This window comes from Sinocyclocheilus rhinocerous, unplaced genomic scaffold (genome assembly GCF_001515625.1).
Source record: "Sinocyclocheilus rhinocerous isolate Xijiao unplaced genomic scaffold, SAMN03320098_v1.1 scaffold1364, whole genome shotgun sequence".
Taxonomy (NCBI): Eukaryota; Metazoa; Chordata; class Actinopteri; order Cypriniformes; family Cyprinidae; genus Sinocyclocheilus; species Sinocyclocheilus rhinocerous.
The window spans coordinates 201,810-220,615 of NW_015627534.1; the positions used below are offsets into that span (position 1 = coordinate 201,810).

The window sequence follows — 18,806 nt, forward strand, 5'->3', positions numbered from 1 at the left end:
ACACCTGTCTGTAATTTGCAATTAGGGGATTAGCTTCTTGCAAATGATTACCTTGTTCTGAGGTGTCTGGAATAAGGTTTCCAGTACACTGGCCCTCCAGGACTGTACTTGAAGAGCCCTGGAATTAAAGGGATCATGACAATTTTGCTTGATTTTTTGACATTATAAAAGGTAATTGTGCCACTAAAACATCCTGCAAGTTCATTTCGATGTTGCGCGTTTTGTGATGTCACAAGAGCAAAATCCAACTATCACTGCCCTAAGAGCAATAGAAAGCGAAATAGAATCCATTATAATGACACTCAATGAGGGTGTTTACACTGCATAAAGTACATAGATGTCCTGTCCTATTTCTGACTTACTCCACATGCTTGAGCTACTTCTCACAATAGGAATGTACACTTTGACACATTGTGTTGTTTTTGTCTCTCCACAGCCTTCCAAAGGTCCCCAGCGTTGGGTTAGATGGTTAATTTTTAACTGATTGCGTTTTGTTTGCCAAAATTAAGTGTCAGAATTATTTTATTTATTTTTAATTTTTTTGCAAATGCATGACTATATTTTAATATCTATTATTAAAAAAACTAACATTATAAGTGACCCTCATGGAAGATTAAATAAGAAAAAAGACATGTCATGAGCCCTTAAATCATTTTGGACAGCAGTTTCTGTGAAAGGACAAAGTATTGCATGTGGGCTGTGGCTAGTTATGTGTGTGTGTGTGTAGTGAAGAGAACTTGCCTCTGATAGTTTTCACATTTTTGGTGAAAATAAACGCTGATATTGGGCATTTAAAGCTGAAGATTTTTTGGTTAAAAATCAGAAAATCAATTATTAGCTAAAGCATGTCGAGTAACTCAGAAATCGGACAGGGCATCTACTTTATCCGGTGTAAACATCACCATTGAGCAAGCACGTAAAAATCATTGTTCAAAACTCTCCTTATCCCGACTCACAATGGTAAGCACATATAATAATCGATCATCCAAAAAGGCATCATGTTAAATCAAGTTAAAACAAAGACACCTCTTTCAGAGAAGAGTTTCAACAAGATTCTTCCCCAAAGAAAATTTCACACCTCAAATACTAGTTCAGTTAGGACCACTCCGTTTGATTAAGATTATTGTAGAGGTCCTGAACATTATTTTGGCGGCAGGCTTTGCTCTAAAGGGTTCAGATTCTGAGCTGTCCACAAGAAAACTTCACTGAGGTTTGAAACCTTCGAAGCCTAATGCAATTACCAGAATTTTTAATATGCAACAGATATAAAATTCCATGCAGAAGTGATACAGGTCTGTAAATGAAACTGGACCAGATTAAGCAACAATTAGCTGATAGATGATTACCGTGGACAAGACGCTAAGTGATCATGCCTGTATAAGTTGGGGATGGAGAAGGGTAAGCGCATGTCTGTGTAACAGACTATTGGCGCTTTTCCACTGCATGGTACAGCACGGTAAGGCTCGGTACGGTTCACTTTTGGGGGGTTTTCCATTGGGTACAGTACCTGGTACCTGGTACTTTTTTTAGTACCACCTCGGTTGAGGTTCCAAGTGAACCGTACCGTTACCAAAACGTGATGTGTAAACTCTGCTGATCATGGATTGGCCGGAGAGAATCGTCGCTACCTGCGTCACCGAACTTGCGACACAAACACAACAGAACCGCTAGATTTAAATCAGCACAGCCAGCGAAGGATCGAACGCAACTGTTTTGAACAAGCGCACCTTTTTTAACAACCAAAAAGTGGCTGTTTCGTTGTCTGTTGAGGAAGTACAGACGTTCCTCTCCTTGATAGCAGAGGAGCGGATCCAGCGAGAGCTTGATGGGGCGACGCGGAATGAAAATGTTTTTCAGGAGTCGCGGCAATAGAGGAGGCACAACTATAACGACATGTGAATAATCCCGAGCCGTGCCGTGCCGAGTCGTACCACGCAGTGGAAAAGCGCCATAAGGCAAGTGCGAGTACGGATGAACTTATATATCTTATTTAATTGTAGTGGGAGGAGTTACAATCAGCTGAGCGTCAGCTGATTCCGGCTGTCATGCTGTGGTCTGCCTGAACTACGCTTGAGCTCCATTCATCACTCAAACTACATAGGGCGTCTAGTAGGCCTCCATATTGCAGCTTTATTTGTGCATGCTCATTTCCCCTATTTTACATTTATATTACATTTTACATTACTAAAATAATAACAAAGTTATATATAACTAACCCTGCAACCCTACAGATAAGCGATTTGGAGAACTGATGGATGTTGAATTTAAACAAAATATTAAACATAGTACAAATTGTAATATTAGTCTATTGTTATTTGCCAGAATTTTAATCTATGTGCATCCCTAGTTCAGACCATCTGCAATGAGTGTGCCAAAATCTTACCATATAGTTCTATTCTATATAGTTCCCAGACACAATAAAATGTTTCCGAACAAATACATTTTGCTGTCTACACACCTTCAGTGCCTGGCTGCTTTCAATAACAGCTTTGTGGGAGAAAAAAAACTGACAGTTTCAGTAAAGAAAATGTTAAGCTGCAGTGAATGAAGATGGTGGAGTCATAAAAGACCAGACAATCTCAGATCTTGATTTTATTGCACACAATTGATCATGAACAATACAAACACGAATTTGGGACTCATTTCACTGACACCAACATCAATGCATGAACATGATTATGTTTAGATCTTATGATAGTAATGTCAATTCAGAATCTCCTGCCATCAAACCCAGAAGCACAATGGTGTGAGAAAATACTCATTGTTTAGGCCCTTTGACCTAAAGCATGATGGGTAATGTTAAAAAGTGACTTGTGCAACAAGTCATGAACAAGTGACATCACATTATGACTTGACAACCAATAAGAAACGAGAGAGAGAGAGAGATCACTCATGGTATTCAACTCAATTCTTCAATCATTACAGAAGGACAAAAATATATCCTGCAGTGTGGATAGAGCTTTCGGTGTTTGCTAAAAGTAAAAATAAGTAACAAAAGACCTGGGCCTCATTCTTCGTATGTTGCATTATACATTCAAGATGATGATGCTTACCAGATCTTTTAATAGCAATAATTCCTCTAGCTATTTTTCAATCATGCAGATTTGGTTAGCATATTTTGATTGAGTTGTTTAAGATGATTGCATTCTCCTGTGTTTACTGGAAAAGGTACATGTATTGATACTTGAAACCAATTAGAAATCAATTTGTCAGTGACTAGACAGAGCAAGGTGATGACAGTATATACTGGTAAACATTTAGAAAAAAAGTATTACTTCTATAAATTACATATATGACATATTACATTAAGTGGGAGCCATTAAAAGGATGAGCACAATTCCTAACCCAAGCTAAACAAGACATTTTTATAGAAGGCCATAGATGAACCTTTGGACAACAGCCAAAACAAGATGAACAAATTGGCAGAAAGAAGTGAATGAAAGGTGTTTTGTTACAACATTTTCATTTTCGTTGTCTTTACTTTTGCATTTCAACAGAATTTGTGTGGTTTAAGTATTTTTCTTTAAGGTTAAAGCGAGATTAATCTAAATATTTAATTTAATTCTGCTCACAGTGTCGCTGTGTAAAGGCATAAATTAAAGTGGTCTTTAAAAGCCCTAACATGGCCAGGCAACTCAATGAAAATCATGTTCCATTCTTTTCTAATGGCTCGACAGTGCACATTACTAGTATCTCTGGATCTCTTGTGCAGGAAGAGTGCATTTGTTATAAGGCCAATGCAGGCTGTCTGCATTTGTTGGTAATGTACAGATGCATTTTTAAAATGTAATAAGGCCAGAAAAATACTTTTCACAAATGTGCTGATGGAAATTAATTACCAAAGCGCTACCAACTTGTGATATATTACATGCAATCCTGCATAGTTTGGAGGTAACAAACCTCAGCGCTCAAGACGTCTGTGCCATTTAACTGGCTGTGTTATGACTTTGACAGTGACAGTAGCTGAGTACCTAAATGAGATAACTGATATAAAAGATGTTTTGCACTAGCATCCACTATATCATCCTTTGCAACCCGGAGAATGCAATGCATACTTGAGTTGTGTTATGAATTGTGATCATAGGTTTCTGTTTTAATCTTTTTTGTGAGTATTGAATATAGCCTTAATCTGCTCCAGCACACTTCTGAACCTACAGACCCGTGTGAAAATCAAATATCATAAGCAAGATTTTAAGACAGTTTAATGCTATTTAAAGCTTTCAAGCAGGAAAGTTTTAAGATCCACCTCTTAGATACAAGGACACTTCAATGCAAAACATTATTTCATATACGGTGTAATACAGTATGTAAACTGCTGAGTCATTTCCCTGCTTCAGTTGAACTATTGCAGTTACTCTGATGATAGGCTAGTAAATATCTCCTGAATTTAACATGCCTTTGGTTCATGCAACAGAGTAATGCTATCACAAACTGGAGTACATTACAAACCAATTCAAAGTAAATGATTAACAGTATTAGACAACTTTGAGATAATTGAGATAATTATCTTCTCATCTCTATAGTAACAATAACTTAACATTTTTCAAGTGTATTGTACTTTAGTGTAACTGTATTTTAATATATAGAAGATTCATAATGTTACATAAATCAGAAAATCCTGGGGGGGGGGTGAACTAACCCTTTAAGTTCAATCAGCAGCACTTGTGGCATTATGTTGATTACCACCCAAAATAAAAAAAACAAACAAAAAAAGAATTACAATCAAAATGGATTCATTACTTAAGAATGTAGTGTTACTTAACAAGAATGTAGTGTGAAAAAAAATGTGTGTGGAATTATCAAATGTTTTGTTGCCATGATGAAATGCTCATGATGAAAAGTTTTTTTTTGTTTTTGATATAAGCCTCACATTTACATAGTAATTGCCTCACCATAACCTTTTTTTGGGTGGGGATGGGGGAGGTATTTTAGTGATTATCAACATTAGACCACAAATGCTTTTGATTGAGCCTAACTCGAATCGAAACAGGAATATTCCTTTGATATAATTTATATAGCAACTATAAAGATGGCTCAAATCAGCTCAAAACACCATCTTAATGCCTGTACAGCAGCACAGAAAAAAAAAGAAAAAAACACATATGCACACATAAAGAACAACATTGTCAGTTATTGCCATCGGTTGTGCTAAATTTCGAAATCTATTTGCCCAAAGCATCCATAATAATACCCATAAGTCATCATCCAATTGCTCCATGGCAGTGGTGAATGGTTGCGGCTTAGTTGCCTGATCCTGGCCACTACAAGCCACAGGTCAGAAATCACTGAGAAGCAAACGCATTTATAATGAAGCCATTGAATTAAAGTGAAAAGTATTCTAAATTGTCCACACAGCAATCTTAACATGTAGAGGACCGTCTCCTTTGCAAGTAAGTGTAGACCTTCACACAGTGGTCCCAGCAATCTAAGACGAGCAATTGTCCCTTCTGGGTAACAGCTACCCCTACAGGGCATGTTAAGCCCTCCTGAATGAGAATATTATAGCCACCTTCTTTAGGGAACTGTAGTATCTCCTTACGGCCACTGTCTGTCACGATCAAGTCTCCATTAGAGTCCACGCACATGCCGGTAATGCATCGGAAGTCCTCGGTCTCTGAGAAGAAGTGGCTGAGTTGCTTTCCCAGCTGGCCATCCATTCCCACCGACCCAATTGAGAAACCCCCCTCAAGGTGGTGTTCGTTGTGTCTATTCTCGATGTTTAGACCCAAGCCCTGTGTGAAGTAAACTGTACCTGAGGAGTCGCAAGTTACAAATTTAGGCCTGACGGCCGAGCACAAGCGGTTGTAATTCACAACCCCTACGTTACGATCCACGGCCAGGCACCACAGCTTTCCCCCCTCTACATCTGACACAACGAACTGGCCTGAAGGCATGGCCGCGATTCCCCATGGCTTGATGAGCTGGTTCTTGTGACAGGCGATGCAGTGGCCATCAGTGGTGTAAACCTTCACGGAGTTGTCATAGTTGTCGGTGACACCGATGAGGCCCTGAGCAGTGATTGCAATAGAGAGCGGGATGAGGTTGGGCAGGTCGGCACCTAGGAAGCTCAAGACAAAGTTATCGATGCTGCTCGGGTTGCGCCGTATCTCCCTTTGGAAGCCCTTGCGGTTGAAGATCTGGATGCGGTAATTTCCTCGGTCGGCCACAAGCACCTCGCCCTGCGGCGTGACGCAAATACTTACCGGCAAGTTGAACATGCCCGGCAGATTGCCCTTGCAGCCCATCTTTTTCACAAACTGACAGAGTTGCCCACCAGAAGCTCCTGGAGAAGGTCTACCACCGTCGACAGACTTGGACTTGAAGCTACCGGGAGAAGCGCAAACAGCCGCTTCAACTGCCGTATCCATGTCAGTATCACGGTAAATGTCCAATGGGGCGGCAGCGGAAGTGGTGAAATCAAGTCCATCTTCTTCCTCGGCATTGACAATGCAGGGTTTTGTGGTCAGCTGCCCCAAGTCCAAAGGTTTTGAGCACTCCGTTTTAACAAATTCAGGGTCTTGTAGTTTCAGAATGACAGGCAAATTAGTTTTTAAGTCCAACTCTTCTTCTTCATGGTTGCTCCCTTCTTCCAGTAGAGCAATATCCGTCTGCTTGATCCTCATTGTAAGATAGTCACATCTTGACACCACCTGCACTTCAGCGATATTGAGCAGGTACGTCTGCTCCTCCAGAATCTGGGCATTGAGTTTCTCTATTTCGGCCAAGGAGGTGGCAAAGGCACGGCGCGAGCGGCCAAGTTCCTCTTGGAGCCGCAACTCAGCCTTGGCGTATTCCTGCTGTACAGCCTTGTACTTCAGTCGGAGTGATTTTGTCACGTTGTCAATAGCTGCCTTCTTCTTCTGAATGTTTCCCATTGCCTCCCGCAAGTTAGAAATCTTCCCGCTGATGTCCTTCCGGCACTGTTCGGCAGCCACGCGAATGGCCTGTACGACGTGACCCTGACACTGGTGGCCCTCGTTTTTACAAATATCACACAACACGATGCTGCAGTCACTGCAGTACTGCCGGGGCAGGCGGTTTTTACAAGACTTGCACATGAGACCCATGGTAGAGTTGCATGAACTCCCACAGTCAATGATCTTCAACACGGTGAGATTGTCAGCCAGCTGGGAAATACTGCTCATACGAGACACCTTGCTGCAGAAGGGGCAGCGCACGCCATTTATCGTGCTGGCGAGGAGTTTCTCAAGGCATTGACGACAAACTGAGTGACCGCACTGCAGTAGTTTGGGTCGAAGCTGATCCTGGTTGTACATCTCCAGACAAATGGGGCATTCCAGCACCTCCCGAACCAAATCTGGATCTAGAGACGTTGGTGTGGCCATGGTGCCTACAAGGGAGGAGAAAAGTCATGTCTATGTGTTTGATGTGTATTACATTAGGTTATAGTAAACAAGCTAAAAAAACACATTTGTTACTGGTCGAAATTGTGATACGGACTAGTTTGCAGTTTACTTATAACGTGTCAAAAACGCTAAGAGCACTTGGTCCACTTTATTGTCCCCATTTCTATAAATTGAAACAATTTTGTGGACAGAGCATATCACCTGATTTGTGATGATTAGGGATGTAATGATTAACCACGAGCTGGTCGAAAATCGATTCAAATATGTGACGATTCAGATCGGTTGAGATGCCAAACAAATCGCGATACAATTGGAGTAGGAGTTTATATGAATGTATCTCTGAGGGGAACTGACTATCTTTAGAAACGTTTGTGGTATTTTCTTTTCATCTTGCCTCTGAACAGCATATTAAAGGGTTACTCCACCCCAAAATGAAAATTTTGTCATTAATCACTTACCCCCCATGTTGTTTCAAACCCGTAAAAGCTTTGTTCGTCTTCGGAACACAATTTAAGATATTTTGGATGAAAACCGGGAGGTTTGTGACTGTCCCATTGACTGCCAAGTAAATAACACTGTCAATGCCCAAAAAAGTATGAAAAGCATCGTCAGAGTAGTCCATCTGCCATCAGTGGTTCAATCTGAATTTAACGAAACAACGAGAATACTTTTTCTGCACAAAGAAAACAAAACAACGACTTTATTCAACAATTTTGGAGTATATCCGCTGGACGCAAGCAGTATACGCTCTTCTTTGTCGAAAGTTCTACGGGTTTGGAACGACATGGGGGTAAGTGATTAATGACAACATTTTCATTTTGGGGTGGAGTAACCCTTTAAAGCAGTGTTCATAAGCGCAGCTCTGCTTTGTTTACAGCGGTAACTCAGGAAACACTGTATCATTGCTGTTCATAAGCGCCATCTGCTGTCAGAAAGTGAATCTGCGTTTCATTCAGCTCGTCTGCCGTTTCGTTCAGATATGTTTTATGTAGTATAGTTTCACAAAACTAAAGTCAGAAATTATACAGTCTAATTTAGATAAACAACTACTCATGCTGCATCTTTGTTTGGATCATGATTAAAATCCAGTGGTTGCCTCTAATTTTAAATGGAAAGAGCACAGACAAAGCCTTAGTTTGTTCATATTAAGAGATATCTTTTATTTGTGTAACTTGTTTGATTTGGGGTTTGTTTTAAAATTTCAATATAGTTTTGTTATATTTTAATTTCACAAAGAAACGTGCAGCAATAGCCTAATAAAACGACACCTTTTCATTTACTGTATGTCTTCAATCTCATTTTGTTAAAAAAAATCGTGAATCTAATCGAATCATGAGTTGAGTGGATCGTTACAACCCTAGTGATGATATGCAGATTTAATGGAGATGCAAGGTGAAAGTGAAAAAATTAAGACATATTATGTTTGTAATGTACAATAGTATACATATAATAATAATAAGAAGAAAGGTGTGAATTCTTAGTAGTGTTACAAAAACAAAACTTTGAGTCAACTGTATTATTTCCAGGTACAGTGTGGACATTTGCCCCCAAATCAATAATTATTATTGGATTTTTTTGGCCAATACTTACATTAATATAAAGACATTGGCAAAAGGCCAATATAATGTGATAATTCAATAAAGCCAAAAAAGTATGCACTCAAATTATATGAAATAAAATTATCCATACACAATATTTAAGCAAAATTACAAAATAAAAGTGGATTGTCCATTAACATGGATGCTAGTACAGTCCAGAACAACGGATAGGAGGCTTAGCTCAAGGAAACCATGGGAAAATGTCACGTCATTATAAATGCAGTCTGATGACATGCATTAAAGCCGATTCTGTATTTACTGACTATCCTACCACACCTACTGATGCATTTACACCTAATGATAATACTTTCATACTCCAAAAAATACATCAATTTCAAAATAATATGGCATTTATGAGCTTAATAAAAAAAAACACCAGCAACAGTCTGTTTTGTGTTTGTTTTGGTAGCCAGATGGCTAACTACAAAATCACCACGTTTCTGGATCACACATTGTCATTTCTTTTATCAGTTTAATGCATGCATTATTTAAAGTCCCACTGATGTAACTCATCATATACATTCTGATTATATGTAATTAGCCTATATAGTTACATAATGTAAATCAGTTGATTTACAGGCCCAAAGCTTCAAAACACTGCGCTCGGTGTCTCGTCATTCTTATCTAATGCGTGCACGACATCAAAAATGAAAGCACGGTCATAAATGCATGCTAAAAACATTCGTGCATGGTTCCTCATTGATCGTTACATGATTTCCTACCTTCAGTTCAACAGTAGCTTTTGCTTGATGTGACGAGGCGCGCGTCTCTCATTTCAGCGGGGGCGCGCGACACTGCGGAGGTGACGTCATAACGGCGGGTGATTCTCTGCGTAACCCCCCCCCGTTAATTAATGAACGAAGACCCCCGGGAACATAAAGACCTTAGTGTTGCAAATTGAAAACATGATCAGAAAAATGGTGTGTGAGACTGAGAGTTTACATGATATTAAACATATTCTATTATATATAAATGCACGAAAATAATCACATAATGACAATGATTATTTTTTTGTGAAATAAAATGCTTAGATAATAAAAACATATTTAGATGTTTCATAAAATGTTTAATTTATGCTTTATTAGAATTTCATGCATGAAAGAAGGGAAAAGAAGTACGTGTACAATAATGATCACTGCAGTATTATACTTCACCGCTAGATGGAAGCAGATCTCTTTGCATGCATTTAATGCGTTAATCTTGGTGTGTGTGTGTGTGTGTGTGTGTGAGAGAGAGAGAGAGAGAGAGAGAGCGCTCAAGTTTGTGCATTTGTGGTAGGGTATTTTTCTGCAGTTACATCGTTACACCACTAGGTGACTGTCTTTATTCAGTCATTGACTCGTTCATTCAACTAATTAGTTCAAAAAATAAAATAAATAAATGAATAAAAAGCAATAACATAAAACAATAAAAATGCTGATTTATTCAAGAATTAAGCAAGTTGCTAAATCTCCACAGAAACTGATCCAATCGTTGCCAGAAGGTTAAAAGGACAATTTTTATTTTATTTTATTTTTTTTTTCCCGGGAGTCTCCCACATTTCACACCCATCTCCCGCCCCCCTCCCGTTTTGTTATTTCTCCCGGGAAACTCTTGTAATTTGTATGGCCCAAACCTTTCAATTCAAATTATTTTTCCAAGGTTGTCTAGTTGCCAGATCTTCTATGAAACCCAACCTACTCACACAATCGACACATCATACAAATTTCAACCCATTTGTGACCTCAACCTGGCAACCTACAACCCAGTCGCGCTGTTGCTATCTGCACAGGTAGTAGATGTGGGAAATTGAATCATGGTAGAAATGGGAGGAAAAGACCAATGTTGGGAAAGTTACTTTGGAAATGTAATAGGTTACAGATTACAAAATACTCCATTTAAAATGTAGTATATAGTCTAACTATTTCAATTACTTTATAACTGATTATATTTGATTTCTTTTTAATTTATTTTCTAAATTTCTAATGAATGTTTTCAACTGCTAATCATTTTGAAACATTTAAACTAGGCAGGGTTAACCTTACATTAGTGTTCAACACTGATTACTGTGAGACTTTCAAAATCCTTCATCACTTGTAATTTAATTTTAAAGCACAGCCGCCACAAAATCTGACTTTAGCACCTCGTTTTACTTTGAGATATTTCTGAGGTTAAATACAGATTTAAAATCATAACAAGATATGGTTTAATAGCTGTGGTGCTATTTTTGAAATCAAATCTTTGCATAGCTGTGACAGGAAACACTGGCATCAAACAATGCCTTGGGCAAAAAACAATTAATCTAAAAAAAAAAAAGAAAAAAAAAACATATACATAAACCCAAATAGAAAATAAAACGGTTATCAAATAAACATGTTTCCTATTCTGTGTCCTAAACTCCTAAACATATTGGCGTCTAATACTTTAAAGCAGTCAATGCAATTTGGGAAATAAATCAAACCTGTATGTGTGTGAAAATATTCAGACCCCCTTTGTAGTCGTGAACGTTTTCATAAGTAACTGTACTTTAATTACACTTTTTTTTTCTCAATAACTGTAACAGATTACAGTTACATTAACAGCTGGACGGAAGAATTACATTTAATATCTCGAAGCCATTTCGATAACATAAACTTTAACTTCGATAACTTTATTTAAAAAAAAAAAAAACAAACAAAAAAAAAAACAAAGGGGGAAGTCGTGGCCTAATGGTTAGAGAGTCGGACTTGTAACCCAAAGGTTGCGGGTTCGAGTCTCGTACCGGCAGGGATTGTAGGTGGGGGGAGTGAATGTACAGCGCTCTCTTCCACCTTCAATACCACGACTGAGGTGCCCTTGAGCAAGGCACCGAACCCCCAACTGCTCCCCGGGCGCCGCAGCAAAAATGGCTGCCCACTGCTCCGGGTGTGTGTTCACAGTGTGTGTGTGTTCACTGCTGTGTGTGTGCACTAAGGATGGGACAAATGCAGACCACTAATTCCTAGTATGGGTCACCATACTTGGCCACATGTCACATCACTTTTTTTATATATAAATGACGTTACTCAGCATATTAAATCACAACGTCACAATCACGCAGCGGAGGTACAGAAGGGCATATGAAATACATGTGTTTTGTTACATGTTCACAGTGCTACATTACATGCACCACAGTGATTTACTGCGGTGCAGTGTTTACAATATATAATACTTTATAATAATAACTTTAATATGTTGGTGTAAACCTAAAACGTGTTGTTATGATAATCAGCAAATATACAAGTCAACATTCCATTACATATTTTACTATATGCATGATGGGATATGTAGTTCATTCTGTCTGGTCTTGTCTCTCTGTGTCTTTTCGAGAAGAAAAAGCAGATGGCATAGGTTTTTTGACAACAACGACAACAACAACAACAATGGTTAAATTCAAACCAGAAATGAGGGTGAACACACATGATGTGAATTTGTACAGCCAGATGTTTTCCCTTTGCCTGCTGGAGAAACACTTCGAAAGGCACTGCTTCATCTCAATATGATTAAGCGTGCTGCAGGAAATGAAGCATTTAAAAAGCATACTGTAGGCTGTTACCAATTACTGTAGCGGTGTCATTTTCTCTTCGCTGTGTCCTGTATGTGCGGTGAGAAAAGCGCAAACACTGACAGGCTCGGGTTGGCACATCTCAGTGTCGTTGCACACACGACGGTCTCGAACTGTTTGCTCTCCCACTCCTCATCCTCCTCCTCCTCCTCCTCCTCCTCCAAGTCTTTGCCTGTCATGCCAAAATCCAGCATAATGACTCATGCGATCGCCAGACAGAGTGGACAGGAATGCACACTGGAGCGCAGAGAAACAGTCGTTGTTGTTCAGAGTCGCACATCTGTTTAGCCATCACATGGACGTCTCAGCACTCAAGTAATATCCTTCCTCACGTAATCGCATTGTTTTGTGTCTGCCAAGGGTTCTGTGCACGAACATGGCAAACCGACGTGAAAATCAACCCATGTGTATTCATAGTCGACACAATTCATCACCTTCTGAAACTATTCCCTTCATGATAGATGTATGACATGTGCAGCCACAAGAAGCCTGCCCTTGTGAAAAAGAAGTACCCTTGAGCATGCTTTAAAAGAGTACTTATTACAGAAATAACATATTTTATAAGTGCAAACTGAATGTAATGTTTTAAGACACTTAATTGCAAGTTGATTAAATAAAACAGTATAGTTTCTATGTATAGCCTATTAAAATGCAATTAACTTTTTACCCATTTAACTTAAGTACAGTTTTACATGTAATTTTATAATTGTACAGTTTCTGCTGAATGCACTGACAAGCCGTTGACCTTTAATGTCATACTTTAATGTCATTTCTATTGAAATTTGTATGTCCTGTTTAAATATGTGTAATTGTGCATCTATAATGAGGAATTTGCAAGTTGGTACTTTTAAAATATTTCACCTTTAGATATAATATCAAACACACTACAGTTAAAATCATATAATCAAGTACTGTACATGCTTTATTATGTTAGTCAACACATCAAAATAAGTGTACTTCTTCAACACGACTAACAGTTATTATCTGTTTATCTAAATGAATGAATAAATGCATACATGCATGCATTGAATGAATGAATGAATTAATTAATGTGTAAGGGTCAATGGCTTAATGGTTCTTTATTGTGTACAGCACTGTTTGTTTTTGCCAAAAAATATGTTAAGATGTAATTCAAACGGAAAATTACAAATTTTCAAAACTGCACATTTGAAAATACTTTGTCTGCCCAAAATAAGTCAAAGTTTGTACAAATAGCATGCAGAAAGCAATACTGTTGTAATGATGTAACTGAGAAAAAATGTGTCTCTTGAAAACAGGTGTGTAAAATACTTGAGTCATTTTACTTGATTACTGTACTTAAGTACTATTTGGGGGCATCTGTACTTTATTCAAATACAATTTAAACTGACCTGTACTTTTACTTGATTACATTTCTAAAGAAAAAAACAGTACTTTTTATTCCTGACGATTTTATTTCAACTTGAAAAGTACTTATTAAATTGTGTTTTGTTTTGCTTTCTCCCTTTAACCAAACCTTTGTTGTTGTTGTTTTTCTAGGTTACTTGTATTTTTTTTTTTATACTCAAGTACAATTTAAAGTTGTACTTTTTTACTTGTATGTTTTTGGCCATACTTAGAGTATCTGTACTTTCACTTGAGTATAATTTTTGAGTGCTTTTTACACCCATTGCTTAAAAATATCAGTTAATTTGACCATGTTATGACATGGTCAGGTTAGTTCAGGACAGGTTGTCACAATATTTCAATAGAAATGACATTAAGTATGTTTTACTTTACCGTAAAGGCTTGTCAGTACAATAAGCAGCGCCCTTAAACTATATTTCAAAGACAAGATAAGTAATTATGAAATTGCAAATAAACGTGTACGTAAGTGGGTCAAAACCACACTAAAGTTCAGCTAATTGCATTTCATAAACATTTAAACCTTTTTTTTTTCATTTAATTGCAATTAACATTTATTTAGTTATTTATTCAGTTATTTAGTGTCTGAAAACATTACACTCAGTTCACACTTAAGCATATTCTTTCCAAGTATATTATAACTTTTTTTTCTTTTTTTATTATTATTTCTTTTTTGTATTTTACAAGGGCTCACATGCTCACATTAATATTTTTAGAAGCGTTAAAGTAAAACTTTTGTTGAAACTGATATAAAGGTCTTTCAAAGCCAACATGAATACAACATTACGTTTCCAAGAAGTAGATTTTTCATGTTCGTCATCTCTCTTAATCACAATTTTCACACCCTTTTTATAAATGCATAAAAGCAACCCTCCTGCTTCAGTTCCTGCGTTAATAGGCTCATTCCTATTAATAACTTTGCTTAGTTCTGATCCAGAACCGGACATGATCTGAGTCACAAATCTCTGCCATAAGACATGGTGTTCCAGTGACGTCATTCTGTCTCTCACCTTCACAGAAGTCACAGACCAGGGTGGCCGGCGGGACTTGAAAGCAGTGCCGTTCATCAGCTACCTGTCAGGCCTGCTGAAGACGCAGCTGCTGTCTGATGACCTGGTGGCCGGTGTGGAGATCCGGTGTCAGGAGAAGGGCACCTGCCCGGCTGCCTGTCACCTGTGCAGACAAGCAGGCCGTGAGACGCCCAGCCCGACGCCAGTCCTCCTGGAAGTCAGCCGCATCGTGCCCCTGTACAGCCTGGTGCAGGATAACGTCACTAAAGAGGTAAATGAGGGCTGTGTTTGGTTAAATCTTTCACTCTTATAAATAATAGTTCATATAAAAATCGAAAAGGGGTTTCCAGTCTGTTTTCCCACAAATGATCATTTTGAATTCTTTAGAAATCCATCTAGACTATACCGTTCAAAAGTTTGGGGTTGGTAAGATTTGTATTTATTTTTTATTTATTTATTTTTAAAGAAGACTCTAATGAAAAATAAAAACAGTAATATTGTGAAATATTTGTATAATGTGAATTTATTGTCAAATGTAATTTATTCCTGTGATCAAATCTTAATTTTCAGCATCATTCCTCCAGTCTTCATTGTCACATGATCCTTCAGAAATCATTCTAATATGCTGATTTTCTTGAGCAGCATTTATTGTCAATGTTGGAAACAGTTGTGCCACTTCATATAGACGTATTCCGCTGCTCCAGACACACCAGATAATTTTTGAGTGCTTTTTACACCCATTGCTTAAAAATATCAGTTAATTTGACCATGTTATGACATGGTCAGGTTAGTTCAGGACAGGTTGTCACAATATTTCAATAGAAATGACATTAAGTATGTTTTACTTTACCGTAAAGGCTTGTCAGTACAATAAGCAGCGCCCTTAAACTATATTTCAAAGACAAGATAAGTAATTATGAAATTGCAAATAAACGTGTACGTAAGTGGGTCAAAACCACACTAAAGTTCAGCTAATTGCATTTCATAAACATTTAAACCTTTTTTTTTTCATTTAATTGCAATTAACATTTATTTAGTTATTTATTCAGTTATTTAGTGTCTGAAAACATTACACTCAGTTCACACTTAAGCATATTCTTTCCAAGTATATTATAACTTTTTTTTCTTTTTTTATTATTATTTCTTTTTTGTATTTTACAAGGGCTCACATGCTCACATTAATATTTTTAGAAGCGTTAAAGTAAAACTTTTGTTGAAACTGATATAAAGGTCTTTCAAAGCCAACATGAATACAACATTACGTTTCCAAGAAGTAGATTTTTCATGTTCGTCATCTCTCTTAATCACAATTTTCACACCCTTTTTATAAATGCATAAAAGCAACCCTCCTGCTTCAGTTCCTGCGTTAATAGGCTCATTCCTATTAATAACTTCGCTTAGTTCTGATCCAGAACCGGACATGATCTGAGTCACAAATCTCTGCCATAAGACATGGTGTTCCAGTGACGTCATTCTGTCTCTCACCTTCACAGAAGTCACAGACCAGGGTGGCCGGCGGGACTTGAAAGCGGTGCCGTTCATCAGCTACCTGTCGGGCCTGCTGAAGACGCAGCTGCTGTCTGATGACCTGGTGGCCGGTGTGGAGATCCGGTGTCAGGAGAAGGGCACCTGCCCGGCTGCCTGTCACCTGTGCAGACAAGCAGGCCGTGAGACGCCCAGCCCGACGCCAGTCCTCCTGGAAGTCAGCCGCATCGTGCCCCTGTACAGCCTGGTGCAGGATAACGTTACTAAAGAGGTAAATGAGGGATGCATTTGATCAAGTCTTTGACTCTTTTAAAATATATATATATAAATGAAGTCATGATTAACCATCAGTCCAAATCAATGGAGGCTTGTAAAACAAAGTATTCAGTCACAACAGCAAAACAGTAAAGTTTTTTGTTTGTCTTGCATCATACTAACTCACTCTGCCAAGCATCTTTTATTTGCCCTCCAAGTTTTGCTGACAGTTTTGCTTAAAGTTCTGACGCTTTTTGAGTTGCTCTGCAAAACTTCCTAAAAGCAATTCCCTGAAAATAAACAGCTCAACAGGTGGAGTGTTATATTTTATGTGTGTTGAAGATAGCCTTCGCTGTAATTGAGTATATGGCTGCTTATTGGAATAAAACTGCTCAGCTAGGGAATCGCCAAAGGTGTGCAGCCAATCCGATCATGGTACAATCTCCGTTCTCCGAACAAGAAAATTACTGATACTGCCCTTATAGTTTGTATTAAACCCAAGGCAAGATGCTGACCGAAATCAATTTTCCAGGGAATGCTATAGCCATGGATTTTGCTACGTATTGAAGTGGATAGAGAAAGCAAATCAAATCAGCTTATAGGCACCCTTCAGCCGGTTTGCTGCTTTTCAACAATGTGCACTTTATTTGAATTCTTCGTGTCCCCTTATGAACCCTGGATTCAATCGAAGTCATAGCTCTCTTCCTGGAAGATGGTTATAGGTGTTCCTAGAAATAGGGACATTTCCTTCACTACATTAGGCTGAATGATCGGAATGACCTGTTTGCTGAGGTTTTGGGTCATCGGATGAATCAATTCCTCTGGCCAGCTGGCTAATGTTTGCACATATCAGACACTGATTGGGGACAGTAATAGGGTGAGCTCAGATGAGTTACAACAGATAACAGCATTTAGAAGTCATGATTGCCCTACGTCTTGTCATTGAGAATGGGTTTCTCTGAGGTCGAGAGGGTTAAGAGGTTTTGTGGAACTCAGGGACAGTTTCGAAAAAGAAAGTAAACATCTGTCGTAAACAGTTTCTGTGCTATAGTGCACAACCCACTTCAATTCTTCAGAAAGCTTGATTTTGAATTGATTGAACCGGTGTGACGCAGTAAGTATTTGAGTAAATGTAATTAGTTACTGTACTAAGTATCTTTTTGGCTTTTTTACTGAGTATCAAAGACATTAGCAACTTTTACTTTCTACTTGACCACATTTTTGAGAAAAAAAAAAGTATATATATTCTTTTTTTCATTACATTTATGATGAGTAATGCAATCTACATACCCATCTACAGGACATTGAAGGTACTATATATTGTGCGTGAATGCATTAGCAGGTAGTTGTGAATCGCATGTGTTATGTCATATATGAGATTAGGACATGGCTGAGACCTTTTTGAAGGGTATTGGTTTAATTATGCCCTTTTTGAGTATTTAAAGGGTTAGTTCACCCAAAAATGAAAATTAGCCCATAAATTACTCACCCTCAAGTCATCCTAGGTGTATATGACTTTCTTCTTTCAGACGAATCCAGTCGGAGTTATATTAAAAATGGTCTTTGATCTTTCAAGCTGTTTAATGACAGTCAGCGGGTGTTGCATGCATCAGTCCAAAAGAAGTGAAATACGCAGCCATGTGAGTTAAACTTTTTTATGGATGGTGCTTTTTATTTAACTTCTTTTGGACTGGTGCATGCAACACTTCGCTGAGTGGCATGAAACAGCTTGAAAGATCAAAGACAATTTTTTTGAGCAGCATTTATTGTCAATGTTGGAAACAGTTGTGCCACTTCATATAGACGTATTCCGCTGCTCCAGACACACCAGTAGGTGGCAGGAGTGATTTTCATTATGATGAAGCTGGCTTTCTCTTTCTGGAAGGATGTTACGAACTGAGAAGACTTGAGCTTAGATGGAGAAAATGCAATATGAACTATTATATATTAAAGGGGTCATATGATGCGATTTCAAGTTTTCCTTTCTCTTTGGAGTGTTACAAGCTGTTCGTGAATTAAGATCCCTAAAGTTGCAAAGACTAAAGTCTCAAACCCAGAGATATTCTATATAAAAATTAAGACTGGTCCACGCCCTCCTAAAACGCCTCGTTCAAACACGTCCCCACATATCTACGTCACGATGTGG

At 38.2% G+C, this 18,806-nt stretch overlaps 2 protein-coding genes across 3 annotated transcripts in view; one reads left to right on the forward strand and one right to left on the reverse strand.

The window, feature by feature from the left end:
• Window positions 1-18,806, forward strand: part of LOC107727993 (astrotactin-2-like) — a 236,493-nt gene that overhangs the window by 153,567 nt on the left and 64,120 nt on the right. For both annotated transcript variants that reach the window (XM_016538046.1, XM_016538051.1), the window contains one exon: window positions 14,929-15,191. In XM_016538046.1, coding sequence (XP_016393532.1) covers window positions 14,929-15,191 — 263 coding nt within the window. The remainder of the gene's footprint in view (window positions 1-14,928; window positions 15,192-18,806) is intronic.
• LOC107728008 (E3 ubiquitin-protein ligase TRIM32-like) lies at window positions 4,852-9,750 on the reverse strand. The gene is made up of 2 exons (XM_016538062.1): window positions 9,688-9,750; window positions 4,852-7,351 (listed from the first exon to the last, which is right to left on the reverse strand). Exon 2 carries the CDS (start codon window positions 7,344-7,346, stop codon window positions 5,361-5,363), a length of 1,986 nt encoding a protein of 661 aa, XP_016393548.1. The 5' UTR covers window positions 7,347-7,351; window positions 9,688-9,750; the 3' UTR covers window positions 4,852-5,360.

Coding starts and splice junctions, on each gene's coding strand:
- LOC107728008 (XM_016538062.1), bottom strand. CDS start 7,346: ATGGCCACACCAACGTCTCTAGATCCAGATTTGGTTCGGGAGGTGCTG.